At 34.6% G+C, this 23,221-nt stretch overlaps 2 protein-coding genes and 1 long non-coding RNA gene across 4 annotated transcripts; all 3 read left to right on the top strand.

The window, feature by feature from the left end:
• The first annotated feature begins 2,993 nt into the window (after positions 1-2,993).
• Positions 2,994-4,211, top strand: LOC113751476. The gene is made up of 2 exons (XM_027295504.1): positions 2,994-3,442; positions 3,563-4,211. Exons 1-2 carry the CDS (start codon positions 2,994-2,996, stop codon positions 4,209-4,211), a joined length of 1,098 nt encoding a protein of 365 aa, XP_027151305.1.
• A 6,822-nt stretch (positions 4,212-11,033) lies between these two features.
• Positions 11,034-13,372, top strand: LOC113754249. 2 transcript variants are annotated; one of them, XR_003465159.1, is made up of 5 exons: positions 11,034-11,152; positions 11,265-11,369; positions 12,791-12,846; positions 12,919-12,996; positions 13,101-13,372. It is a non-coding gene; the product is annotated as an uncharacterized LOC113754249 (long non-coding RNA). The 2 variants fall into 2 exon arrangements; XR_003465158.1 differs by lacking the exon at positions 12,791-12,846.
• Positions 13,373-13,838: 466 nt separating this feature from the next.
• Positions 13,839-15,195, top strand: LOC113751473 (F-box protein At4g00755-like). Its single transcript, XM_027295497.1, has 5 exons — positions 13,839-13,856; positions 14,149-14,581; positions 14,702-14,763; positions 14,868-14,986; positions 15,036-15,195. The coding sequence occupies exons 1-5, from the start codon at positions 13,839-13,841 to the stop codon at positions 15,193-15,195; spliced, it is 792 nt and encodes a 263-aa protein (XP_027151298.1).
• Positions 15,196-23,221: the final 8,026 nt, after the last annotated feature.

Genomic DNA, 23,221 nt, shown 5'->3' with positions numbered 1-23,221 from the left:
ATCAATAAGACAACAGGATGTAAGGAACCGACTAATGTTCTACAACTCATTGCACACACAAACACACACACACATACACATATATATATTACCATAATTATATTTCGCTTGAGCAACCATTTCGAACCAAATTCATAAGTTAAGGAACATGATAGATGTTTGTAAAAGTTAAAGACCAACTAGGATCATTGATAAAATTTTGTGAATGGAATATGATTTACTATTTGTGGAATAATATGGCTTATAGATGTGTTATTCCTTCCATCCCATTAAAATGTTGTATTTTTCTTCTTGATCCGTCACAAAACTACTATCACTTACCAAAATTGAAAACTAACTTTAACTCCACTTTCCATTTTCACTTTTATATTTGGATGCAAAAGAGAGTTGTGTTTAAGTATTATAGGTCCCACGTATAAGTAGTCATCAGTTGTTTCCAAGTTAAAAACATATGTGTAAGTTTCAAACAAAGAGTGGTCCCTTTAAACCACATCCAGAGTAGTTGGCCACCATATGCCCTTGTGGAGTGAGAGGTCTCTTACTTTCTATCAAAAAGTTGCCACTCAATGTGGTTTCTCTTAAATTCATATGATGCCTCTTACACTCATATAATCCGATAATGATTTAGTTTCCATTCATTTCCCATGATCCTATTGGATTATCCAAAAAAAAAAAATGTAGTCCTTGTGTGTGTATATTGCAACACGTGCACGTCAAATCAAAGCATATGCACTTAGGGTCTGTTTGATAATATAAAAAAGTGTTGAATCTGAATTTTTTCAGACATTCAGATGTTTTGATTGTTTGATAAATGAAAATCTATTTGCTGAACTTATTAAACAGTGCTGAACCTGTGTGTATTTTTTCAGCACAAGAATCCTAACTAAATGCTTAATTCTTATAAGAATCAATAGAATTATTTCAACTACCTTATCTTATCTACCAAATATACCCTTGTTTGTTAATTATGTTCAAAATTCTTATCTAATTAAACAACATAACATTCTCTATCTAACAATTTTTAGTTTCTCTTTTCTCCCTTTTTAATGACTTTCACATCTTCTCCATACTCCTCATATAATATATTTCATCTTTTATATTAATTTGATTTAAAAATAAATATTGTCATTTTCATACCTAACAATTTTAAACTAATTAAGTCATAGATTCTATTTCTTTTTTTGAATGAAAGGATATACTGGCAAAATTGTCAAATTAAACTTATTAAGCATTCAACTATAAATATTTATCAAACAGTATAAATAGGTTTAGCATTAAAATTCAGACATTCATATATTTTTTTCAATGCTTAAAATTCAGCAAATTAATTGTTTCAGTATTCAGATTTCAGAATTCAGACTTCAGAATTCAGATTCAGTTTTATCAAACGGAACCTTAATAATGCATGGAAACAAGGGCCCATCATTGTTTTTCTTTTCAAGGAATCATGAAGCTTTTTCAACCACTGAGTTTTGGCTTAGTAACTACTAAAAAGGGATTAAATCTCTCTTTGGACTATAGATCGAGGGTTCAAACCTCACCTGCAATAAAAAAAAAAAAATCAAAGGAGGTGCTAGAGCACCCCTTTGGTCTAATTGAGTTCATAAATCTGTTAGTCTTTTATAAAACTTTTTAGACTCCCTCTTCCCTTAAAATAGGATAGTTTAAATTATACAAATGTTATCGTTGCAACCAAAATAAAAAAGGACTCATGAAGCCTTTTCAATTGTGACCATTAATTGGAGAAGGTAGATCGGGAAGATTAAGCAAGTACCTCTTTTCAAGGGTGTGACAAAATTTCGGGACGGAGGAGTATTACATTATTAAATTGAGTAAATTTTATATATACTAATAGTGTATACACTATCACTGTTAGACCCATGACATATGTTTAAAAGTTAAATTTTAAATTCAAGTTTTACATATTTGTCATTCATCCAACACTGACAAATTACCATTATGCTAAGAAAGAAAAAAAAACTAAATTACTCTTATAATTGTGCACTTTAATGAATTGTGTATTTTAATGAATAACAATGTGGACTTTAGCAAACATAAATATACATTTGAATATACATTTATTAAATGATGCATCCACACATGTAACTATGAATGTGCACATATTTATGAGTGTATATGCTCTAACAAGTGTCCTATACATATATAAAAAGGAGTTTGTAGGTGGCTGTTGGAAAATTTTCATCTACCGTCTTTGGGGATAATTTAGGCAGAAAAAAAATCAAATACAAATGATTAAACCAAATACACAACATTGTAATGTGTAATTGAGTACGGTTTGACTATTGTGTCCTCCCATATGCAATTGATTTATATTCCGCATGAATATCAAACTTTCAAATGCTGCTTAAACCACTTATAAGTAATTGTAGTGCTCTTCATTTTCTTCTATAATTGTTGAGCAGTTTTTATAGGTGTAATAAGAGAGGGTATTAATGCTGAAGATGATTGGTTTATGAAGCTCTTAATAATGAAGATGATTGGTTCTGGTTCATATTTTTAATTTGTTACAAGTATAATTGCAGTGCTCTTCAGCTTCCTGACAATAATAGAGGCTTTTCATATTGAAGAACGTTGCTTCAAGTGCTTGTGCTCCATATTTTGTTGTGGGTGTTTGGACACGTATGCTCATGTGCTTTCTCTCTTTCTGCAATTTTGGATGTTTAGTTGATACAATAGAAACTGTGAGTTTTCTACTGCAATATATTCTCAATAGTATTTTATGACTATGGAAATTTCATTATGGAATACATGATGCATACCTATGAATATTAATAAGAACCCTCCTACATTTTCTAACTATATTTCCAAAATTTGATATTTGTGGTTGTAGGTGGTCAAACTGTGAGCAAAGATTAAATGTTGACTACAATTTCATGATTAAGGTAGGATCTAAGTTTGACCTTATAGTTTACATGTTAATTGTTGGTTGGACATGGCCATGATTGTGTTATAATGGTATAGTAACAAAGGCAATGATCGAACAAGTATTTGAGGAGGAGGAGAGAAGGAATATACTGAGAATTCCACTTGGAGTACAACCACGGAAGGACAGCTTATACTGGAACTTTTCCTCTACTGGCATGTATACGGTAAAGTCGGGTTATAGATTGGCAAAAAAAAGGAAAAGGAGGAGGCCGCGGTGGGGGACAGAGACTGGGTCGAGTTGCACAAGAGAAGGGAATAGCCAGAGCTGGAACTTTTTGTGGGGCTTGAATATGAAGCAAAAGCTGAAGCATTTCATTTGGAAATGTTTGCATGGGGTGCTGCCAGTAAATGGGGTGATCCAAGAGCGATGCTCCAAAGGCGATCATATGTGTAAATGCTGTGGGGAGAACACAGAGACTATTGAACACTGTTTGTTTCTATGTGACCACGCAAAGGTGATATGGAAGGCTGCTCCACTGAACTGGGATGGGCTGGAGTTGTTTTCAAACTAGTTCTGGCATTGGTGGGAGGAATTAAAGGGGGCAGCAAAGGAGGAAAATGGCCGGGAGCGTATTACGCTGACTGTCAACTTGCTTTGGCAAATTTGGAAGTCCAGGAATGCAAGACAGTTTGAGGAATGGAATGGAGACCCAAGGGTAGCAGTGGAGAAAGCGTTGAGGGAGTGGAGGGAGTATCAGGAAGCTCAGGAATGGGAAAGGGGAACGGAAGGAGGTCATGCGACGAAGGACAAAGGATTGTCAGGGTGGAGGAAACCAAGGGCTGGTTGGGTTAAGGTGAATTCAGATGCTGCGTTGCATCTTAAAGCTGATAGAGCTGGGTGGGGAATGGTGGCCAGGGATTGGTTGGGAAGACTGCGAGGAGCCTGGGCTGTTCCAAATCTGAGCTGTGCCAGTTCAAAGGTCGAAGAAGCAAAGGCGCTAAGAGAGGCCATGTTAGTTGCACAACAGCAAGGGTGGCGAAGGGCGGAGTTTGAAGTGGACTGTAGTCAAGTAGTGAAGGCAGTGTGCAGTGAGGAGGAGGACGTAGAGATAGCAACAATTGTACATGACATCAGGATGCTTCAGTTAAAATTTGATGAATGTTGTTTTACCTTTACAAATAGGGTGAACAACTTTGTTAGCCATAAACTAGCTAAAGTAGCTATTACTTTGGAACACAATACTGAATGGAAGGAAAACTTCCCAGTTTGGCTGCTGGATCAAGTCCAGGCAGATTGTAAGGGTGATCACCCACCTATACTGTAATTGGTTTACTATTAATACAATGTTGCCGTTTCTGTTAAAAAAAAAAAAAAACAAAGGCAATGATGTCTTTGCTATGGTTATTATTTATAATCCTATTTCTTTTGCTCATAAATTTATTTTCCTTTATAAGTTTGTTGATTTGACCAATTTACTTATAATTCCATGCAATTCAACCGATTCAATTGAACCTATTACCATTCAATTCTAATAAATTTTTTTGAATAAATATTTCATCACACAAGTTAAACCTCCCGCGCTTAGCGCGGGCTTCCCCCTAGTAATGAATATAAATGTGCACTTTGATAAATTACGTGTGCATCTGAATATGCATGTTTGAGTTGATATATGTGCACATATGTACTAGTGTATGTGCATGTACGTGTATTTGTAGGCACATGTCCCGAATTTTTCAAAATTTACTTCCTTATGAATAATGAATTTTTTCTCTTATTTCTTTCCTTGTTCTTTGTATGGTTAAATGCAATAAATCCCCTCAACTATATCTAGAGTTGCAATTTAACCCCTTGAACTTTATCATGTTGATAGGCTCATAACACTTTTTTATATGTTTGGACAAAGGTGACCCTGACATCTTAATTGATTTTTGGTTTTCTTTTTTCCCTAATCTTTTTCCTCTCTTTTCCCCTCCTTCTTTGTATATTATTTTCTTATGCAATTAGCTACTTCTATCCCTAGCTAAATTTATTGTAGAATTGGAAGAAGTTTTCAAATTTGCTTTACCACATTCTTTTTTACTTTTGTAATTTTTTTTAAGATTGATATCAATTTTTCTGTGTTGAGATAAAATATATATTTCTTATATCATAAAGCATATCTAATATTGTAATCAAATTATTCAAACAGATAAAAGTTACTAGAGTTTATAAGTAATAATTAATCAACTACTAATAGACAAAAATACAACTAAACATATGTATTATTACGTTAATACATATGTATTATCATGTTAATACAACTAAACATATGTGTTATTATGTTAATACTGTTGAAGCCGCAATTGCTGACCAGAAGAATTGTGGTTCGTCCCACATCGGAGGAAAGCTGAGGATGCCTTCCGTTTTGTGCCTATAAATATAGGCCTCATATGTTGAAGTTAATTGCACCACTTAAGAGAGTTATATGGGCTATTAGCTTCTTGAGTCATTTAGCCCATTTAGTCAAATATTTTAGGCTCTCTTATTTTGAGTTTAGAAATATTTTCTAAACTCTTTTGTAAGTGCCTATTGGCCTAGGAACCACTTTCCTACGGTCTTTTGTATTTCTTCTTCATAGTAGAAATATTGCTCCTCCCTCGCCCGTGGACGTAGGTCAATTTGACCGAACCACGTAAATCTTTTGTGTCTTTTATTTGCTTTGTTATCCGTCTTTATATGGTCGGTTTTACCGCCTAATTATTATATGGCTGGTATCTACCGCCTATCTATTATATGGTCGGTTATACCGCCTACTTTGTGCTAACTTGAGTTTGTCTATTCCTGGCCCGGTCCTAACAAACTGGTATCAGAGCTGGTTGTTATATTTTGCAAGACAGGTTCATCTGGTGGGGCCCGTTCATCTGGTGGGGTCCGTCCATCCTGTGGGGCCCACTCATCCTGTGGGGTCCGTTTATCCGTGGGGCCCGCTCACCTTGTGGGGTCCTTTCATCCCGTGGGGCCCGCCTATCTCGTGGGGCCCGCTCACCCTGTGGGGCCCGCTCACGAGACTTGCATATTTGTTTGGCCAGTTTTTTGAGACAAACTTCAAGTTACAGAATTTGTGGCAACAATGACGATAACAAAGACGGTTGTCGAGAAATTCGACAGGAATGTCAACTTCGGAATGTGGCAGCTCAAGATGGAGGCCATTCTTGTTCAAGACGGAGTTGATCTAGCGATTCACGGAATCGAGAACAAACCAGAAGATGTCAAGGATGCGGATTTCGCCGATATGGATAAGAAGGCCAGATCCAGCATAATCTTAAACCTCTCCGATGAGGTATTGCGTGAGGTAGCAACGGAGACTTCGGCCAAGGCTATGTGGGATAAATTGAAAGCCTTGTATATGAAGAAGACAGTCGAAAATCGGCTATATTTGAAGCAGAGTTTGTACATGCTTCGGATGTCTGAAGGTACATCTATACTCTCCCATCTTGATAAATTTGATTCCATTATTATGGATTTGGGGAATATAGATTCGAAAATTGATGATGAAGATCAAGCCCTATTACTTTTGTGTTCCCTTCCCCAGTCTTTTAAGCATTTCCGCGATACTATGATTTATGGAAAGGAAACAATTTCGTATCGGGAAATTAAATCTGCATTAAAATCTAAAGAGCAGATAGATAGGGATATTACTGGGGAAACTAGTGGGAGTCAAGCCGATGGCTTGTTTGTTCGGGGTAGATCTGAAAAGAGAAACACAGAAAATAGAAGTAGATCCAAATCCAGACATAAAAATGTGGTGTGCAATTATTGTAAAAAGAAGGGCCATGTTATCTCTGATTGCTTTAAATTGAAAAATAAAGAAAAGCAAAAAGGGAAATTTGTTGAGAAAAATACTGAATCCGCTGAGGCTAGTATAGCAGCTGATGAGAATGATGGAACCATTTTCTGTGCAACGGAAAATAATTTTAGGTCTAACAATGAGTGGATTTTAGATTCGGGTTGTTCATATCATATGTGTCCCAATAGGGACTGGTTTTCAACATATGAATCAACTGAAGGTGGAGTTGTCTTAATGGGCAACAACGCTGTTTGTAAAGTTGTTGGCAAAGGCACAATCCGAATTAAAATGTACGATGGTATTGTGAGGACGCTCACAGATGTTAGACATGTTCCAGATTTGAAGAAAAATCTCATCTCTTTGGGCACTCTTGAGTCTATCGGGTGCAGGTATTCAGGTGGAGACGGAGTTCTCAAAATCACTCGAGGAGCTCTTGTTGTTATGAAGGCACACAGATCTGGTACTTTATATATTTTGCAGGGATCTACTGTTACAGGTGTTGCTGCTGTTTCAACATCATCTTTGTCAGATACAGACATCACCAAATTATGGCATATGCGTTTGGGGCACATGAGCGAAAAAGGCTTAGGCATACTAAGCAAAAAGGGACTTCTTTGTGGTCAAAGTACCGGGCCATTGGAATTCTGTGAACATTGTATTTTTGGGAAGCAGAAAAGAGTTAGCTTCAGTTCACCAGCAATTCACAAGACAAAAGGTACTCTCGATTACATTCATTCAGATCTATGGGGTCCTTCTCGTGCTCCTTCTAAAGGTGGTGCCAGGTACATGTTGACTTTCATTGATGATTATTCAAGGAAAGTTTGGGTATATTTTCTTAAGCATAAAAATGATGTTTTCCTAACTTTCAAGCAATGGAAAGTTTTGATTGAGAAACAAACAGGAAAGCATATTAAGCGGTTGAGAACAGATAATGGCATGGAATTTTGTGGAGGTGAATTTAATGAATTCTGCAAGAATGAAGGAATTGTTCGGCATCACACCGTCAGGATGACGCCTCAACAAAATGGTGTAGCTGAACGTATGAACAGAACGCTTTTGGAGAGAGCAAGATGTATGATCTCCAATGCAGGGTTGACAAACGACTTTTGGGCAGAGGCGATCAATATGGCCTGTTATATTGTCAACCGTTCTCCTTCTGCATCTCTTGATTTCAAAACTCCTGAGGAAGTTTGGTCAGGTACTCCTGCTGATTACTCCAATTTAAAAGTTTTTGGGTGTCCAGCATACATGCACGTGAATGATGGAAAATTGGAGCCTAGGGCTAAAAAGTGCATTTTTCTTGGGTATGCTTCTGGGGTGAAAGGATACAGATTATGGTGTCCTGATCCCAAATTCCCAAAATTTGTAATCAGTAGAGATGTTACTTTTGATGAATTGTCTATGTTATCTTCCAAGAAGGAGTCTTCTAGTCCTTGTACTACTGATAGTACACGGAAGCAGGTGGAGCTTGATATTGGCAGTTCTGGTCCTTCTCAGACCAAATCTTCTATTCAACAAATGCCAGTAGATGCACCTGAGTCTACTGTGGAAGATAGTTCAGAAGAAGAGGAATATTCCATAGCCAGAGATAGACAAAGGAGAGACATTCGACCACCACAAAGATATGCAAATTTAGTTGCATATGCTTTGTCTATTGCAGAAGAAACTGATGCAGTTGGTGAGCCTTCCACCTATTCAGAAGCAGTTTCTTGTGATGATTCTGCAAAGTGGTTGATTGCGATGAATGAAGAAATTGAATCTCTTCATCGTAATGAAACTTGGGTTCTTGTAAAGCCGCCGTCAGCTAAGAAAATTGTTGGTTGCAAGTGGGTCTTCAAGAAAAAGGAAGGTATTCCAGGGGTTGAAGATGCAAGATATAAAGCACGATTGGTTGCAAAGGGCTATAGTCAGGTACAAGGTGTTGATTTTAATGATATATTCTCACCTGTTGTTAAACATAGCTCTATTCGTGTTTTGCTTGCTTTAGTAGCCATGTATAATTTGGAGTTAGAGCAGCTTGATGTTAAGACAGCTTTCTTACATGGCGAACTTGAAGAACAAATTTATATGAGACAACCCCAGGGTTTTGAGATTGAAGGTAAGGAAGACCATGTTTGCTTATTGAAGAAATCCTTATATGGATTGAAGCAGTCTCCAAGACAATGGTATAAAAGGTTTGATTCCTTTATGTTGGGTCATGGTTATTTGAGGAGCATGTATGATAGTTGTGTTTACTTCCGGAAGTTAAATGATGGTTCTTTCATTTATTTGCTGCTTTATGTTGATGACATGCTCATTGCTGCCAAGAATTTGTCAGAAATTCACACTTTGAAACTGCAGTTAAATAGTGAATTTGAAATGAAAGATTTGGGAGCAGCTAAGAAAATTCTTGGCATGGATATCAAAAGAGATCGAGGAGTAGGGAAGTTATTCTTGACCCAGAAAAATTACCTTGAGAAAGTTTTGGAGCGTTTTGGCATGAAAGATGCTAAACCAGTAACTACTCCTCTTGCTAGCCATTTTCGGCTATCTGCTGCTCAATCACCAAAATCAGATGAAGAGGAAGATTATATGGCACGAGTTCCTTATTCCAGTGCAGTCGGCAGTATTATGTATGCAATGGTTTGTACTCGTCCAGATATTGCACAAGCAGTCAGTGTTGTTAGCAGATATATGTCTTGTCCTGGTAAAACACATTGGCAGGCTGTGAAGTGGATTCTCAGATACTTGCGAGGTACTTCAAATGCATGTTTGGAGTTTGGAAGAAATAATAACACTTTGGTTGGTTTTGTAGACTCAGACTACGCTGGGGATCTTGACAGGAGAAGATCACTTTCAGGCTATGTATTTTGCATTGGCGGTTGTGCTGTTAGTTGGAAAGCTACTCTACAACCTGTCGTAGCTTTGTCTACTACTGAAGCAGAATATATGGCTGTGACCGAGGCAATCAAAGAAGCCTTGTGGTTGAAGAGTTTATTTAGCGAGCTAAGTCTATATCAAGGTGTTACTGATATTCACTGTGATAGTCAAAGTGCCATACACTTGACTAAAGATCAGATGTATCATGAGAGGACGAAACACATTGATGTGAAGTATCACTTCATTCGGGATATCATTGCTGAGGGAAAAGTCCTTATTCAGAAAATCAATACTAAGGACAATCCAGCCGATATGTTTACGAAACCTCTTCCAGTTTACAAGTTCAAGCAGTGCTTGGATTTGGTTGGTGTTCATTGTTGGTGATTTAAGCCCATTGGGGCTTATGTGAAGAAGGTGGAGCATTTTTTACTATTATCGATGTTGGGAACTCACCAAGGTGGAGATTTGTTGAAGCCGCAATTGCTGACCAGAAGAATTGTGGTTCGTCCCACATCGGAGGAAAGCTGAGGATGCCTTCCGTTTTGTGCCTATAAATATAGGCCTCATATGTTGAAGTTAATTGCACCACTTAAGAGAGTTATATGGGCTATTAGCTTCTTGAGTCATTTAGCCCATTTAGTCAAATATTTTAGGCTCTCTTATTTTGAGTTTAGGAATATTTTCTAAACTCTTTTGTAAGTGCCTATTGGCCTAGGAACCACTTTCCTACGGTCTTTTGTATTTCTTCTTCATAGTAGAAATATTGCTCCTCCCTCGCCCGTGGACGTAGGTCAATTTGACCGAACCACGTAAATCTTTTGTGTCTTTTATTTGCTTTGTTATCCGTCTTTATATGGTCGGTTTTACCGCCTAATTATTATATGGCTGGTATCTACCGCCTATCTATTATATGGTCGGTTATACCGCCTACTTTGTGCTAACTTGAGTTTGTCTATTCCTGGCCCGGTCCTAACAAATACATGTTTTACTTTCCACAGTATTTAATTAAGCGTTGTTTTATTCGCAACCTATGTATTGCTACTTGACTGTTAATCACTGATTAATTGTTGGACAGTGCTGTAGTGCCTATAGTTATGGTAACGATGTTAGGGAAACCTACTATTACAGGTTTCTATTATCTTTAGTGACAAATCGAATTTTTTAGCGACTTTTTAAATATTATATTAAAATAATTAATATTAACTTTAGTAAGTTTTTACTTAAAACGAGTAAGTATATGCCTAAAAGATAAGTTTTAGTCAAAAATAGAAATTTACCCTTTCAGTAATTTAATTTACTTATTATTTGACAAATGTTACTTTTGTTTAATTAAAACTTATTAATACTAAAAGTAAAAAAAATTACATATTAAAGTAAGAAAATAATCGATTTCTAAAACGGTTTGGGTTTCCACATCTCTCTAAAGTTGCTTCCCTTCTTTTTATTATCTTCTCAGAAATTTTTCCCTGGAAAAGGAAGGAGTACGATCATCATCTTATGGAACGGGATTAGCTTTTGCTAAAATTTAGAAAATTGATCAAGCGGGCTAAGCAATTCTATCTTCAGGCTAAACTCTTCTGGTAGGTTTCATGCCTCAGTCTCTATTTCTGCCTTCTACTAAGCATTGATTCTCATTTCAGTCAATCAATTGGCCTGCCTAGGTGCAGAGGAAAAGCTAAATATGCTTTATAGATAGCACAGGTTCAGGAGAAAGGGTTTCCCCTCTATCAGACACAACAAAAGGGTTAGCAACGGTGGTAGCCAACCAAAGAGCATATGAAAAATAGCGGTGACGAGGTTAGACCATCATGTTCTCTTGAAATCGTTTGTTTATATTGCTGTAATTTATTTATATTTCATTTGTTTTGTTTGTCAAGATTTTCTTGTGAAATCAGGGCTGAGAATTTGAAGAATTTATTGCAATTTTGGGGTTGAAATTGTCCATTGAAACATCTAGGAAATGGTTGTAGTTTTGATTGTTTACGGGTAAAATATGCTTAATAGCCATATGAAACATCTAGGAAAGGACTTGAGACTAGGTGTTTAAGTTAAATGTGATTAATTTGGGAATGCATATAAGATGTTCGGTGAAATGCCAAAGAGAAATTTGACTTGGTGGTTTTGATTTTCAGTTTGGCGGACAAAATACAATTGATTCTTAAACATTTTAATATTTTTGATGATAATAAGCTTTTTGATAACTACCATTGACTTTGTCTCTAATAATTTCGTAAGCACGTTCCTGGCATATATACATAATCATAATTTAGTCTTTTAGGGTCAACTTTCAGAAGCAGTCAAATGGTTCGATATCTGTAAGAACATTCATAAAAGAGCATGAAGGCAAAATACGCAATGACATAATCAATTTTGCCTTCTTGAATTCCTCTAAAAGAAGGAATTTTGTCTTCTTTAATGAACGGAAAACTGATGTTGCAGACAAGTTTTTGCTGCTTATAGGTTTCCTTTGCATAAGAACTAGGCAATCTCTTTCAGGCATTTGTAGGTTGTACTAGGCTCTCTTCTGCAACTTTCGACCAATCCTATTTGCAAAAATTTTTTTTTGAGTCGCATGTTCTTTGAGAAAATCAACTTCGTTCAATATTTGAGAAGCTCACTTATATATTTCCTAAGACAGGAAACGCATGGTACAAAGTACATCTTGCTAAACAAATACGCAATCAATGTGCCTACTTGTACTTTCATTTATTTCATCTTCAGTATAGAAGAACAAACAAATAAAAAAATGACATAATCAATTTTATGCAATAATGAAACATTTTGAAATGTATTTACTTCCAGTTGAATTATTCCGTGGATGACCATACAAAATAACCCTTAACATTTACTTCATCACTACAAAAGGATGAAAAATACCATAAATAATTACCTGAAGGAAGAATAGCACATATTCTGCTATTGTTCTATCGTTATGTAGTTGTTCTTGGCTATCCAACCTAACAGCTTCATAATAATTCTTCCAAAATTTAAATGAAAGGAGCAGTCTATCTTTGAGAGCCACAATTTTGCTTACTCAATTATTAATCGAGTATTCAAAAGGTGATTTTGAATATATCTTATTCTGGTAGTATCCACTCGAGATTTTAGGAGTGTTAAACTTGTATCATTTTTTTAAACAACGGCTGCAGAACAAGGTGAAATTATTGTCAGATACAATAGCTAGAGTTGTAAGACTTTCTTTGCCTTATCTTGTAAAGGGGCCAAAAAGGAGTTAATGGATAGTAACTGGTTTCAGATCATTCCTCCTGGTCAGGTAATATATAGCTTGCTTTTATTTTTGTCTCGAGACATGCAATATAATTGTGCTGTATTTGCATTTGAATAGGCATTAATGTGGGCATGCAATCCTTCATTAATCCAAAGTCATGTACGAAACACTAGCTTGTTAGGAGACGAAAATCAGGTACATTTTTTTCTTCTTCACGCCTAAGTTTTATGTTACCTATTTGCTATGATTATGTGTTGTTGTGGCCTTTTTTTAATACAAATCTTGTGATGGTTTTGTAGTGAATGAACCAGATTTCAGCCAAGACCATTAAGAAATTTTATTCTTGAGAGGGTACAGATTTTTCAGATGGACTTTGCTAAAAAATTTTAGGATGATTTACGTTTCTCCGAAGGTAGTGTAATGCGTTTTGATTGTAAATCTGAACACAATCTCCTTAGTTTGCAATGATTGGTGTTTACTTGTTTTAATGTGAATACTTTCAACATCCAAGTGCTCTTGGGTTTGTAAACGAGAAATTTCAATTCAAACCGAAGCTTTTGATAGTGATTTCAGAGCCCTTGATTTGCAGGTGATCATAGTCTCAAATCAAGTTACTAGCCTCTTGATTGTTTCAGTTTCTGAACCCAAAGTCTTTGTGCTCTAAATTCAGTTCTTGGCCATGTAATCTTGTCATGCTTAGATATCCATATCTAGTAACCTGCCGCCTTAATTCTGGTGCATAAGTATCAGTTATTAAAAGTTAGTAAATTATATAAGATCTGAGGTTGCCATTCTTTGTTTTGGCCAATTTGCATTAGATGGACCTTTGTTTAGTCCAAGTACTAAATAAATTGGTGAGTAGATTATTACTGATGCTCAAAATGAGCCGTTTCATCCTATTTTGAAATACCAGTTTTATATAAAATGTCGTGAGACATGTAGAATTTTGTTGTTTACTTCAAATTGGACTGGCTTACTTGATTTAAGTGCCGTGATTTCCTCAGTAAGCCATTAGTAGAGGTCCAAACAAAATGACAATGGAAGTTTTGAATATGGTTCCCGTGTTGCTCAATATGACCTTTGATATGCTTCACTTTTGTACAAGTTACTGAGCAATGTATGCCTTGATCAGGGAAAAGAAAAGAGTTTGAGCACTTGTCTGTCAACTCTTCTCTCTGTGTGATCAAAGTAAAGAAGTTTATGTGCAGGGCGGCAATCTGTGCCTTATGGTGGGGGAAAAATAAAAGAATTTGAGGACGTGTCTGTCAATCTTTTCTGTGTTTGATCAAACTAGAGAAATTGAGGTGCTTCACAGCTGTCTGTACTTTTATCTCTGTTTCTTTTAAGGGCTTTGAACCTTATGCAGTGATTGTGAATGGAATATGGAAGCAACTCTGTTTAAAGGTGTTCCCTGAGATGTCCACTGTTACTCGTGCTATTGAAATTAGTAACATTGTAGAACCTGTGGAATCCAGGACCAATGAGCCTATTGAATGGGCATGTCTGAAACGGGACCATAAAGTATATGCATTTTTGGCTCAAGGTATTGCCTCCTTCCCAAGAAAAGAATGCTTGTCTGAGGCACTTGGTGCTTCAAGCACTGACAATTACCCAGATGAAAGCATTCAGAATACCCCGGAACCAAGTGACAGGATTGATCAGAGACCTTCTTACTGGTCGAGCAAGGGTGAAATTGATTCTGCAGTCCCTGAGACATTAACGTATAAATTGATGGCCAAACTCTGTGTGATTACTGAAATCCATATTCAACCATTTCAAGGTTATTTTAGAAGACTTTTCATTTTTGTTTGGGGAGGAGGGGGTTGACGGTGACTTCTTGTTTAAAACCTGTCTCTTTATTGGTAGAAAAACTTGATTTGCATTATCAGTGTACTTTCAGTTTGGTTCCCCCATATATCCAGCAAAGGCTGTAAGATTTTTGATGGGGGATTTGTATTGCTGGTATGGAAGCACAAATGGAGGGAGAAGTGTCTTTAGCTGCACAAGAATCTTGTCATGAAATATTGCTGGTCCAGATTCAGTATTACTAATTAACTGCGTTATAGGAGAATTGTTTGCAAAAGTTCAAGCTGCCAGAACCTGTCCTCTGCATTGGAGGGATTCTGCAAGTCCAGCTATTGGGTAGAGTGCAGAAACAAGAAATAGATAGTTTGTATTACATATGGTGAGTCCTACTTTATTATGATTTTTGTCGCTTGTGTTTGGTGCACAAGCGAGAGGGATTTTTCTCGCATTCACAGGTTTGGTGCAAGTATAAGAGATTGGGAGCACATGATCCTCAACACATTACCCGGTGCTAGATGGATTATGGTAAATGACTACGACTACGACGGCGACGGCGAGGACGATGATTTAGATGACCAGTATAACTAAGTGCTTCTGCTTCTTGCTACGCTTTCTGGTTTTCTTATGCTCTGTTCCTGCTGCCCTTCTGTAAGCTCTGAAGCACAAGATAGAATTTTGGAATTTTGGATTTGTTGGTGGGAACTAGTTTCGACTTTCTTTGTCCGTTCATCGTAACCGAGGAAACAATAGTTGTGGGGGTCTCGTAAATACCTTCAATGAATCCGGAAAAAGGCTACCAGCTTTAGGTACTATGAATTCTTTGGCATAAAGAAATCCAAGCGTTACTAGTGCATCAACCTTTCCTACTCTAACTATAATTAATGGCTAATAAAAGTCACCTTGGTACTTATCTCTTGAATTCTTAACTGTTTCAAAATTTAATAAAGAATATTATCACAACCACAACACTTTTGAATTCAAAACTACAAACAAGCTTATCCTTTTTTTAAAAATTTTGGGTTAAAGCTAGCAAAAGTTCTACTTATTTGCACCTTTCCTGTTAAAATTAATTTTTGTTGCAATTTCCTATTTTAGTTATCCATTCGACACTAGTACGGGCATAGATACGGATTAAGCAACCAGTTTGAGGAATAATATTTTTTATTAAAAAAAAATTAATTTGAATTGAATTAACAATTTGATATTTTCACAAAAAAGTGTCATTTTTTTTGTCCTTTTTCAAAAAAATTTAAGACAACTATATTTTAGTAATTGTTGTCATTGACACTTAATTGAAGTTCATTAAGAATAATTGAAGTTCCGATATCAATACTCTATTCAAATGTAAAAATTCAACCTAAGTAACAAAATAAATGATAGCTAAACAAATGAAATATGCGTTCAATTGATCGTGTTCAAACTACATCTTCTGTTAATAGTTAGTATATATGAAATTGTATTTTCCATTTGTAGAAAATTAATATGCATTTTATATCTACTAACGAATAAATTACCTATGTTTTGAACAAATCAAACCTAAACTTATGGTGTGATATGTATATAGTTGCTTACATTTATACGTATGCCATCATCCTTTCTTTATGATGGAAATTTCTTTTGATTATATTTAGGGGTGGCAATTTGCGATACGACCTGAAAAAATGATATGAACCTAGCACGATATATATTGATTCGGATTGAGGTTTTGCGGGGTCGGGTCAGAATCGAGTCGAATGCGACGAACCCGAAAAGAAAATGGGTCTTATTCGGGTCAAACCGTGGGTGATCCGATACGACCCCCCGATCACCTGTTTATGAATTAAAAATTATTTTACCTAACAAAACTACGTTATTCTTTTTGTTTCAAAGGCATTAATCACTTAATCCTAAATGAATTTATTTAACTTATTTGAAGTTGAAATTATTATATTTAGAAAAATAATTTATTATATTATTTTTTACTTTTATACTGCTTTTATTTATTTTATATTTGGTTTGGAACAAAACACTTTTACGATGTTTTTAATTTATTTTTGATTTGGTTTGGGATTATTTATTTAAATTTTTATTACTTGATTATGTAATTAGTCTTGTGTGAATTACAAATTACAGTGGTAAATTAATAAATTAAAATTAAGTTTTGGGTCATTCGGGTCGTCCCGCCAACCCGACAACCTGGAATTTTCAGATTCGGGTCAGATATCCTGACCCGTTTCGGGTTGGGGGGTCAAGTTCGGGTCAACCAGTTTTCTATTATACCTGGATCTCAACCCGACCTGTCACTCCGATTTGGACCCGATTGCCACCCCTAATTATATTGTCAAAAAAATAACATATTTTACAAATTATTCCAATTTATTTAGAAAATGTTACTAATTTCATTAGAAATTATGAAATGTAATCATGGTTTATTAATTTTTTACTAAATATAAATACAACATACAAAATGAAAATATATTTGACTTTGTTTTACTTTGATCAGAAAAACTTGTGGTACAAATAACGAAATAGTGACAAGGGTGCAAATTTCAAATCAACAACCAACGTACACTTAATTACGCTAATTTTTTAGTCGACCAAACTAATATATGCCATAAAGTAACTAGATTTTAGCATTTATAAATTGGCAATTTTAGCAGTTTATATACCATTCACCTATAAAAATTATGATTATTATAAAATGACATTTTATAATAATTTACATGCTATTTGCCAATTAAAAGTAAGTTTGATAAAAAAAATATATGCATATAAATCCATTTTGTAAATGATACAAAATATATTTGAATCTCACGAAACTTAATCTATGGGTAAATTTACTATAGTTTTCAAAGATTATGCCACATTAGTACAAATTTAACTTTTATGCTTGTGACCTAGAAAATAAATTTATTAGAACACATAACCTTTGTAAATGATACATACATTTATTAAAATGCTTAAAACACATAACATTGATGAGTGATACATACAATCATATATTATACATTTACGTTACCAACAATTACTAACTATAATATTAAGTTTCAATCATTAATAAAAAAATCTTAGCATTATTTTAAATAAACTTTCTAATACTTGTTTCATATAAGTTTCGTTAAGTAAAATAGTAAATTTATGCCACAAACTAGTAAGTCTTGATGATTAACCAAATTTACTATTCTATCAACAGGATTTACTATTAATCCGTGAAAACTTACTATTACTTGAACTAAACTTACTCTCCAAGAAGAAAGTTTCGAATATAGAGTAGTAATTTATTTATTTTTTTAAAAGTAACTTTCATTTTTATTTCAATTTACTTTTTAAGACATAAATAGGATAACAGATTTCGTTCCCAAACTTACTTTTTAGAGAGTAAGTTTAATTCAAGTAATAGTAAGCTTTTATACATAAATAGTAACTCTTACTAATAACATGGTAAATTGATTAATAATCCAAACTTACTGATTTATGGGACACATGTGCTATTTTATTTTAAAACATATTTCAAACTAGTATTAGGAAGTTTATTTGAAATAATGATAAGATGTTTTATTAATAATTAATTCTTAGTACCTTAGTTAGTAAGTACTCATAATATACCTGTATAATACCTGATTATAGGTATAATTTAAAAAAATTATTTATATATTTTAAAATACTATGAAAAATAGTTTGACTTTTCACATAATCTTGTAAAATATGAAATAAAATTTTGTCGTATTATAAGTTTTTAATCATTTTCAATTTTTGAAAGGTTTGAAAGTTCGAATAACAATAACAACAAATCTTACTAGTTATATATAGAATATTACTTGTTTATATATCAAAATTTTTATAATTTAACACCTATGAATATAATAAGATGATAAAGTTTTAATAAATTTACATCTGAGACACAAGAAATAATAAGAGTAAAAGCCTAAACAAAATGAGAAATAATATAATAATAAAAATGACAAAATTAGTATAACAATTAATATAAGAAAATCAGTATGATCTTGATTTTTTTCCTTGGGAGATTGTTCATAAGAATGGGATCCAATAATTATAAATGAAAATCACATGCATGTATAATCTATTGTATAATTTAAATTAAATTTAGTTCACCTATAAAATGGTCCTAAAATAATTAGTACACTATGATAAATGTTATTTTAACACAAAAATTTTTTTAACTAAAAGTCTGAAATATCCATGACATATGTATGAGAGATATTTTACCATATTTGTATCTCACATCTAATCATGAAAGTTAATTTGAGAAAAACTATTTTTGACAATAGAATTATTTTGAATTTAACCAACAAGTTGAGATTTTTTAAACAATAAAAGTGAAATATTTTGGGAACTTAGTTGTTTATTTTCCCGTAATAAAAAATTTAACATATGACAAATTATTCTTACATATTTTATAAGGTCATATGCAAAAAAAAAAAGTTTTCATAGTATATTTAAAATGCTTCAAACATATAACATTTATAAATGATACGTACAATTGTAAGTTTCTTTAAGTAAAATAGTAAATTTATGCCACAAACTATTAAGTTTTGATGATTAACCAAATTTACTATTCTATCAACAATATTTACTATTAATCTATAAAAACTTACTATTACTTGAACTAAACTTACCCTCCAAAAACTAAGTTTCAGATATAGAGTAATATTTTATTTCATAAAAAACAAAGTTAGTTCCATATTTATTCAAGTTTACTTTTTGAGACATAAAAGTTACTAATATATCGAGTTAACTTACTATTTTTTATGCAAAACTTACTAACTAGCATTTTAGGTACTATTTCATTTAGATGACCAGTACAACAGGTCATCAAATGGTCGCTAAAAGTATTTTTACCTGTTATATCAGGTAAAAATAGTTTCGTTACCATAACTATCGTTACTTTAGACTTTTCCTTAATTGTTAGCCTTAATTGGTTCATAAAGTACTCAAATAATTAGTTGTTTTATCAAATATACTTCGCAAAGTAAGAAACAAATGCTTTGTTTGGAAGTGGAGGTTGTGTTGGCTTGTTAACTTCAAAACTAACAAATGAACAAACTAGAACAAAATTAAAAGCATGAGTAAAATGTTTAAAAAAAATGTTTCAAGTATAAGAATGATAATAGTCTAAATTTTTTGTTGTAGTCTCTAAGGGAGATGAATTGATCAAACGCCAAAAGATTTTTGGTAACTAGCTAATCATGATATATGTACATAGCTGTGGAAGTATGAATGAAATGCAGTTGGTTACAGTATACAACCATTTCCGGATTTCGCTGCTCCTCCAAATTCCCTCTCAGATATCAGAATCGAGCATTCAAGGGAAAAAAAAAATTCCAAACCCCAATTTCCCTCTAACCAAATCCCGCTCAGAGTATGTATATCATGTAGGTACTTGGCAGATTTCAATCATTCTAGGATTTTCTTCTATATATTACTTTGAATAGATTGTGACTTTAGTTATCCTTTGACTTGCATTTGTACACTGTATTCGATGCCTACCAGAAAATAGACAATTAATGGGCATCCTTTGATTGATTCAAATCGCACTAATATGGGAAGATGGAATAGAATAGATAAAACTTGTTCATATTCAGTTCGGCAGGGAAAATTAAAATTCTTTGTATGAGTGAAAGAAAGGGCATATGTAAGCTAAATTTTGTCCCTTTTAAGCTAGTAAAAGAAGCCTTTTGTGTCTTACAGATTGACATCTTTTTACTGCAAAGTATCACTATCTGTTTTGAAACCTATCTCCCCCTATCTGTTTCGAAACCTATCTCCCCCTATCTGTTTCTTGTTGCTAGGGAGTTGTTTTCCTTACTTCTGGATTGCAGGATTCACCAAGAGGGCTTTACTTATCATCCGAAGTTTCTCATGTTCTATTTGCTGACGATTTGTTCTTGCTTCAGCTGCAAATGTACAGGATACAACATTGCTAAAATCTGTCTCGGATGAATTTGGTAGCATGTCTGGATTGCCGGCAAATTGTCTAAAAGTGAGATTCTTTTTTCTGGTGTTAGTCAACAACTCAGATGGGAGCTATGTGAAATAATGGAGGTGGAGGCAGGTTCTTTTCCTCTTAAATACTTGGGTGTTCCACTTATTAGTGCTCGACTGAGACTTCTTGATTGTCAAGTAATTGTGGATAACGTATAACAAAAAGTCCAAGGTTGGAGTTCTAGAGCATTATCTTATGGGGGATGATTACAACTCATAAGGTTGGCAATGATTAGTTTGCAAATTTATTGGAGCTGCATCTTTATATGTTGCCAAAACGAGTAATTAAAGTCATTGAGCAGATCATGTCTCATTTCTTATGGACTGGCAAGGACAAGTCTACTGGGGTTAAGGCAAAATGGGAAGATATTTGTAAACCACACAAGGAGAGTGGCTTGGGCTTTTGATATGCTCGCAAGTGTGGAATGAGGCTCTTCTAGTTGAGCATATTTGGACCATCTTTCAAAAGAAAGGTAGCTTGTGGATAGCTTGGGTGCATGTTGTGAAATAGAAAGGGAGATCATTTTAGAGTATTCCAATTCCTCTTGATTCCTCTTGGTTTTGGCGGAAATTACTTCAATTGAGGGCAATGGTTCGACAAGAGATTACATCTGCGGTTGGCAATGGTAACATGACACACCTATGGTATGATCACTGGCATCCAGATAGCCCATTACCTGACTATTATGGACCTCATATAGTTACCTAATTTGATAGCAATTCGAGTGCAAAACTTTCGTCAATTATTGATGGAGCTCAATGGTGTTGGCCACAGGTACATAGAAGATCCCAGAATGTGGAAGATTTAATCAAGTCCCTCCCTGATGCATGCCTTCCTCTGCCAGAGGAGGAGGTTTCTTTTACATGGAAAGCAAGTAAAACAGGCACTTTTACTTCTTCTTCCGCTATAGATTTGTTCAGAGAGAGGGGTAATGAAATACCATGGTTTAAACTCTTTGTAGTTTGAGAAGCAAATTCCGAGGCAATCTTTTATAGGTTGGTTAGTATGTAAAAATAGATTGGCAACAAAGGACAGGTTACTACAATGGGGGATCACAGGTATCCCTTGTGTGCTACAGAAGCTGAGTCTGTGGAATCCTTATTCTTTAAATGCGATTACGCAGCTTATGTATGGGGCAGAATACAACAGTATTGTTTATTGTATAGCTTTAGGTTTGGCTGGTCTGAGGAACTTCAGTGGTGGATACCCCATATCAAGCAAAACACATTTGTTAATTCAGTTCATATGTGCGCTTTTGCAGCAACAATCTATACTCTTAAGGCCAGAAATGTACAGGAGGTTCTTTTGCGGTAAAAGTGTTGCAGCTGAAGTACTGATTCAATCCATTGTTCAACTCATCCAGAATATTGTTGCAGGTTGGAGGAAAACAACAAAGTCCAGAACTAATTGGGATATTAGATTGGAATGGAGATATGTTCCTTCTATTTTCTCTGATACTCTGTGCAGATCACTTGTCTAGAGTTTTGATTGTATAGTTTGCTTTGCCGAAGCAGTTTTGTAACGTGCAGTTCTTACTGCCTGTGACTTTTCTATTCCTATCTTAACAAAGTATTTTTAGTTTGACCAAAAAAAAAAGAGAGAAGAGTTTCACGGGCTACTTGGTTCCTTTCTAACCTTAACAACCTTTTTTGGACTAATGGCTAGGGCATTCCTATTTTTAAAATGAATCTTTGGACCTTTCTGAAGCAGATGGCCCCCTTCTCCTAAAGTTATGATACTATTTTGTCGAGTTCCTTAGAGAGAGTTGTCTCACGCCCCTAAGTATATTTCTATCTATCCACCTGTGTCGTTTTTGGGTACATGTACCTTTTTCTTCACTGTCCTTCGAGCTTTTCCTAAGAGTATGGCATGGGTTACTTCAATGCCGTAGTGCCTGGTAATTGAACATTGGCTCTTTAGGAATTCTTGATAACTGTTTCTGAATGAGCAAATCTCCTAACTGAATCCTGCATCAGAATTTCCTCCATTGTTGTTGTGCCATCATGCTACTGTATCATCAAGAATCGCCTAAGTTGCAAAATTGCATACGCTTGAACAGGATTATTCATAAAATTCTATCATCCCCCATTTTTATGCTTTCAAGTTACTATACAATTATTTGTCGTTCGAAGTTCATGTCATCATTCTTAGTGTTACTTTCATGTTTGATGTGACTCATTAACCAGAACCCAATCTAAGTAATAGTACAACTTTGAATTCTTTTCAATTATACTTCCAACAATATCAATTCTTGTGATTTTGGTACATATATCATCAAAACATTCATCTGATTCTAAAATTTTAGAAGAGTAGTTACCAAGTGGATCAACCAAAAAAAAAAAGAAGAATGATAACAGTTCCACTATTAAAAGTACCTAAGGCTAAGTGCATTATTAACACAATTAGAAAATTCTATTAAGTTCCAATGTCATGGTTTAAAATTGCAATGAAAGGAACAGGTTAAATACAATAGATCAAGCACATCAAACAATAAGGAACTTCAACAAAATCTAGCATTTGAACATCTGGCACTCCAAACCTTTTAAATCACTTCCCTTCCACCATCAAAATGATCCCATTGAAGTAATTTTCTCCCAAAAAAAAAAAAGAGTAAAAGGTAAGAGAGATGAG

Source organism: Coffea eugenioides, chromosome 11 (assembly GCF_003713205.1).
Source record: "Coffea eugenioides isolate CCC68of chromosome 11, Ceug_1.0, whole genome shotgun sequence".
In the NCBI taxonomy this organism is placed as follows: domain Eukaryota; kingdom Viridiplantae; phylum Streptophyta; class Magnoliopsida; order Gentianales; family Rubiaceae; genus Coffea; species Coffea eugenioides.
Note: the sequence above shows the minus strand (reverse complement) of the source record. Positions and strands in the feature narration are given on the sequence as shown.

Bases quoted from the DNA above. Each gene is read 5' to 3' on its own strand.
- LOC113751476 (XM_027295504.1), top strand. From the start codon at position 2,994: ATGATCGAACAAGTATTTGAGGAGGAGGAGAGAAGGAATATACTGAGA. The intron at 3,443-3,562 runs GTTGTTTTCAAA...TTGGAAGTCCAG, and splicing joins CTGAACTGGGATGGGCTGGA to GAATGCAAGACAGTTTGAGG.
- LOC113751473 (XM_027295497.1), top strand. The intron at 14,764-14,867 runs GTATGGAAGCAC...ACTGCGTTATAG, and splicing joins ATGGGGGATTTGTATTGCTG to GAGAATTGTTTGCAAAAGTT. The intron at 14,987-15,035 runs GTGAGTCCTACT...TTGGTGCACAAG, and splicing joins GATAGTTTGTATTACATATG to CGAGAGGGATTTTTCTCGCA.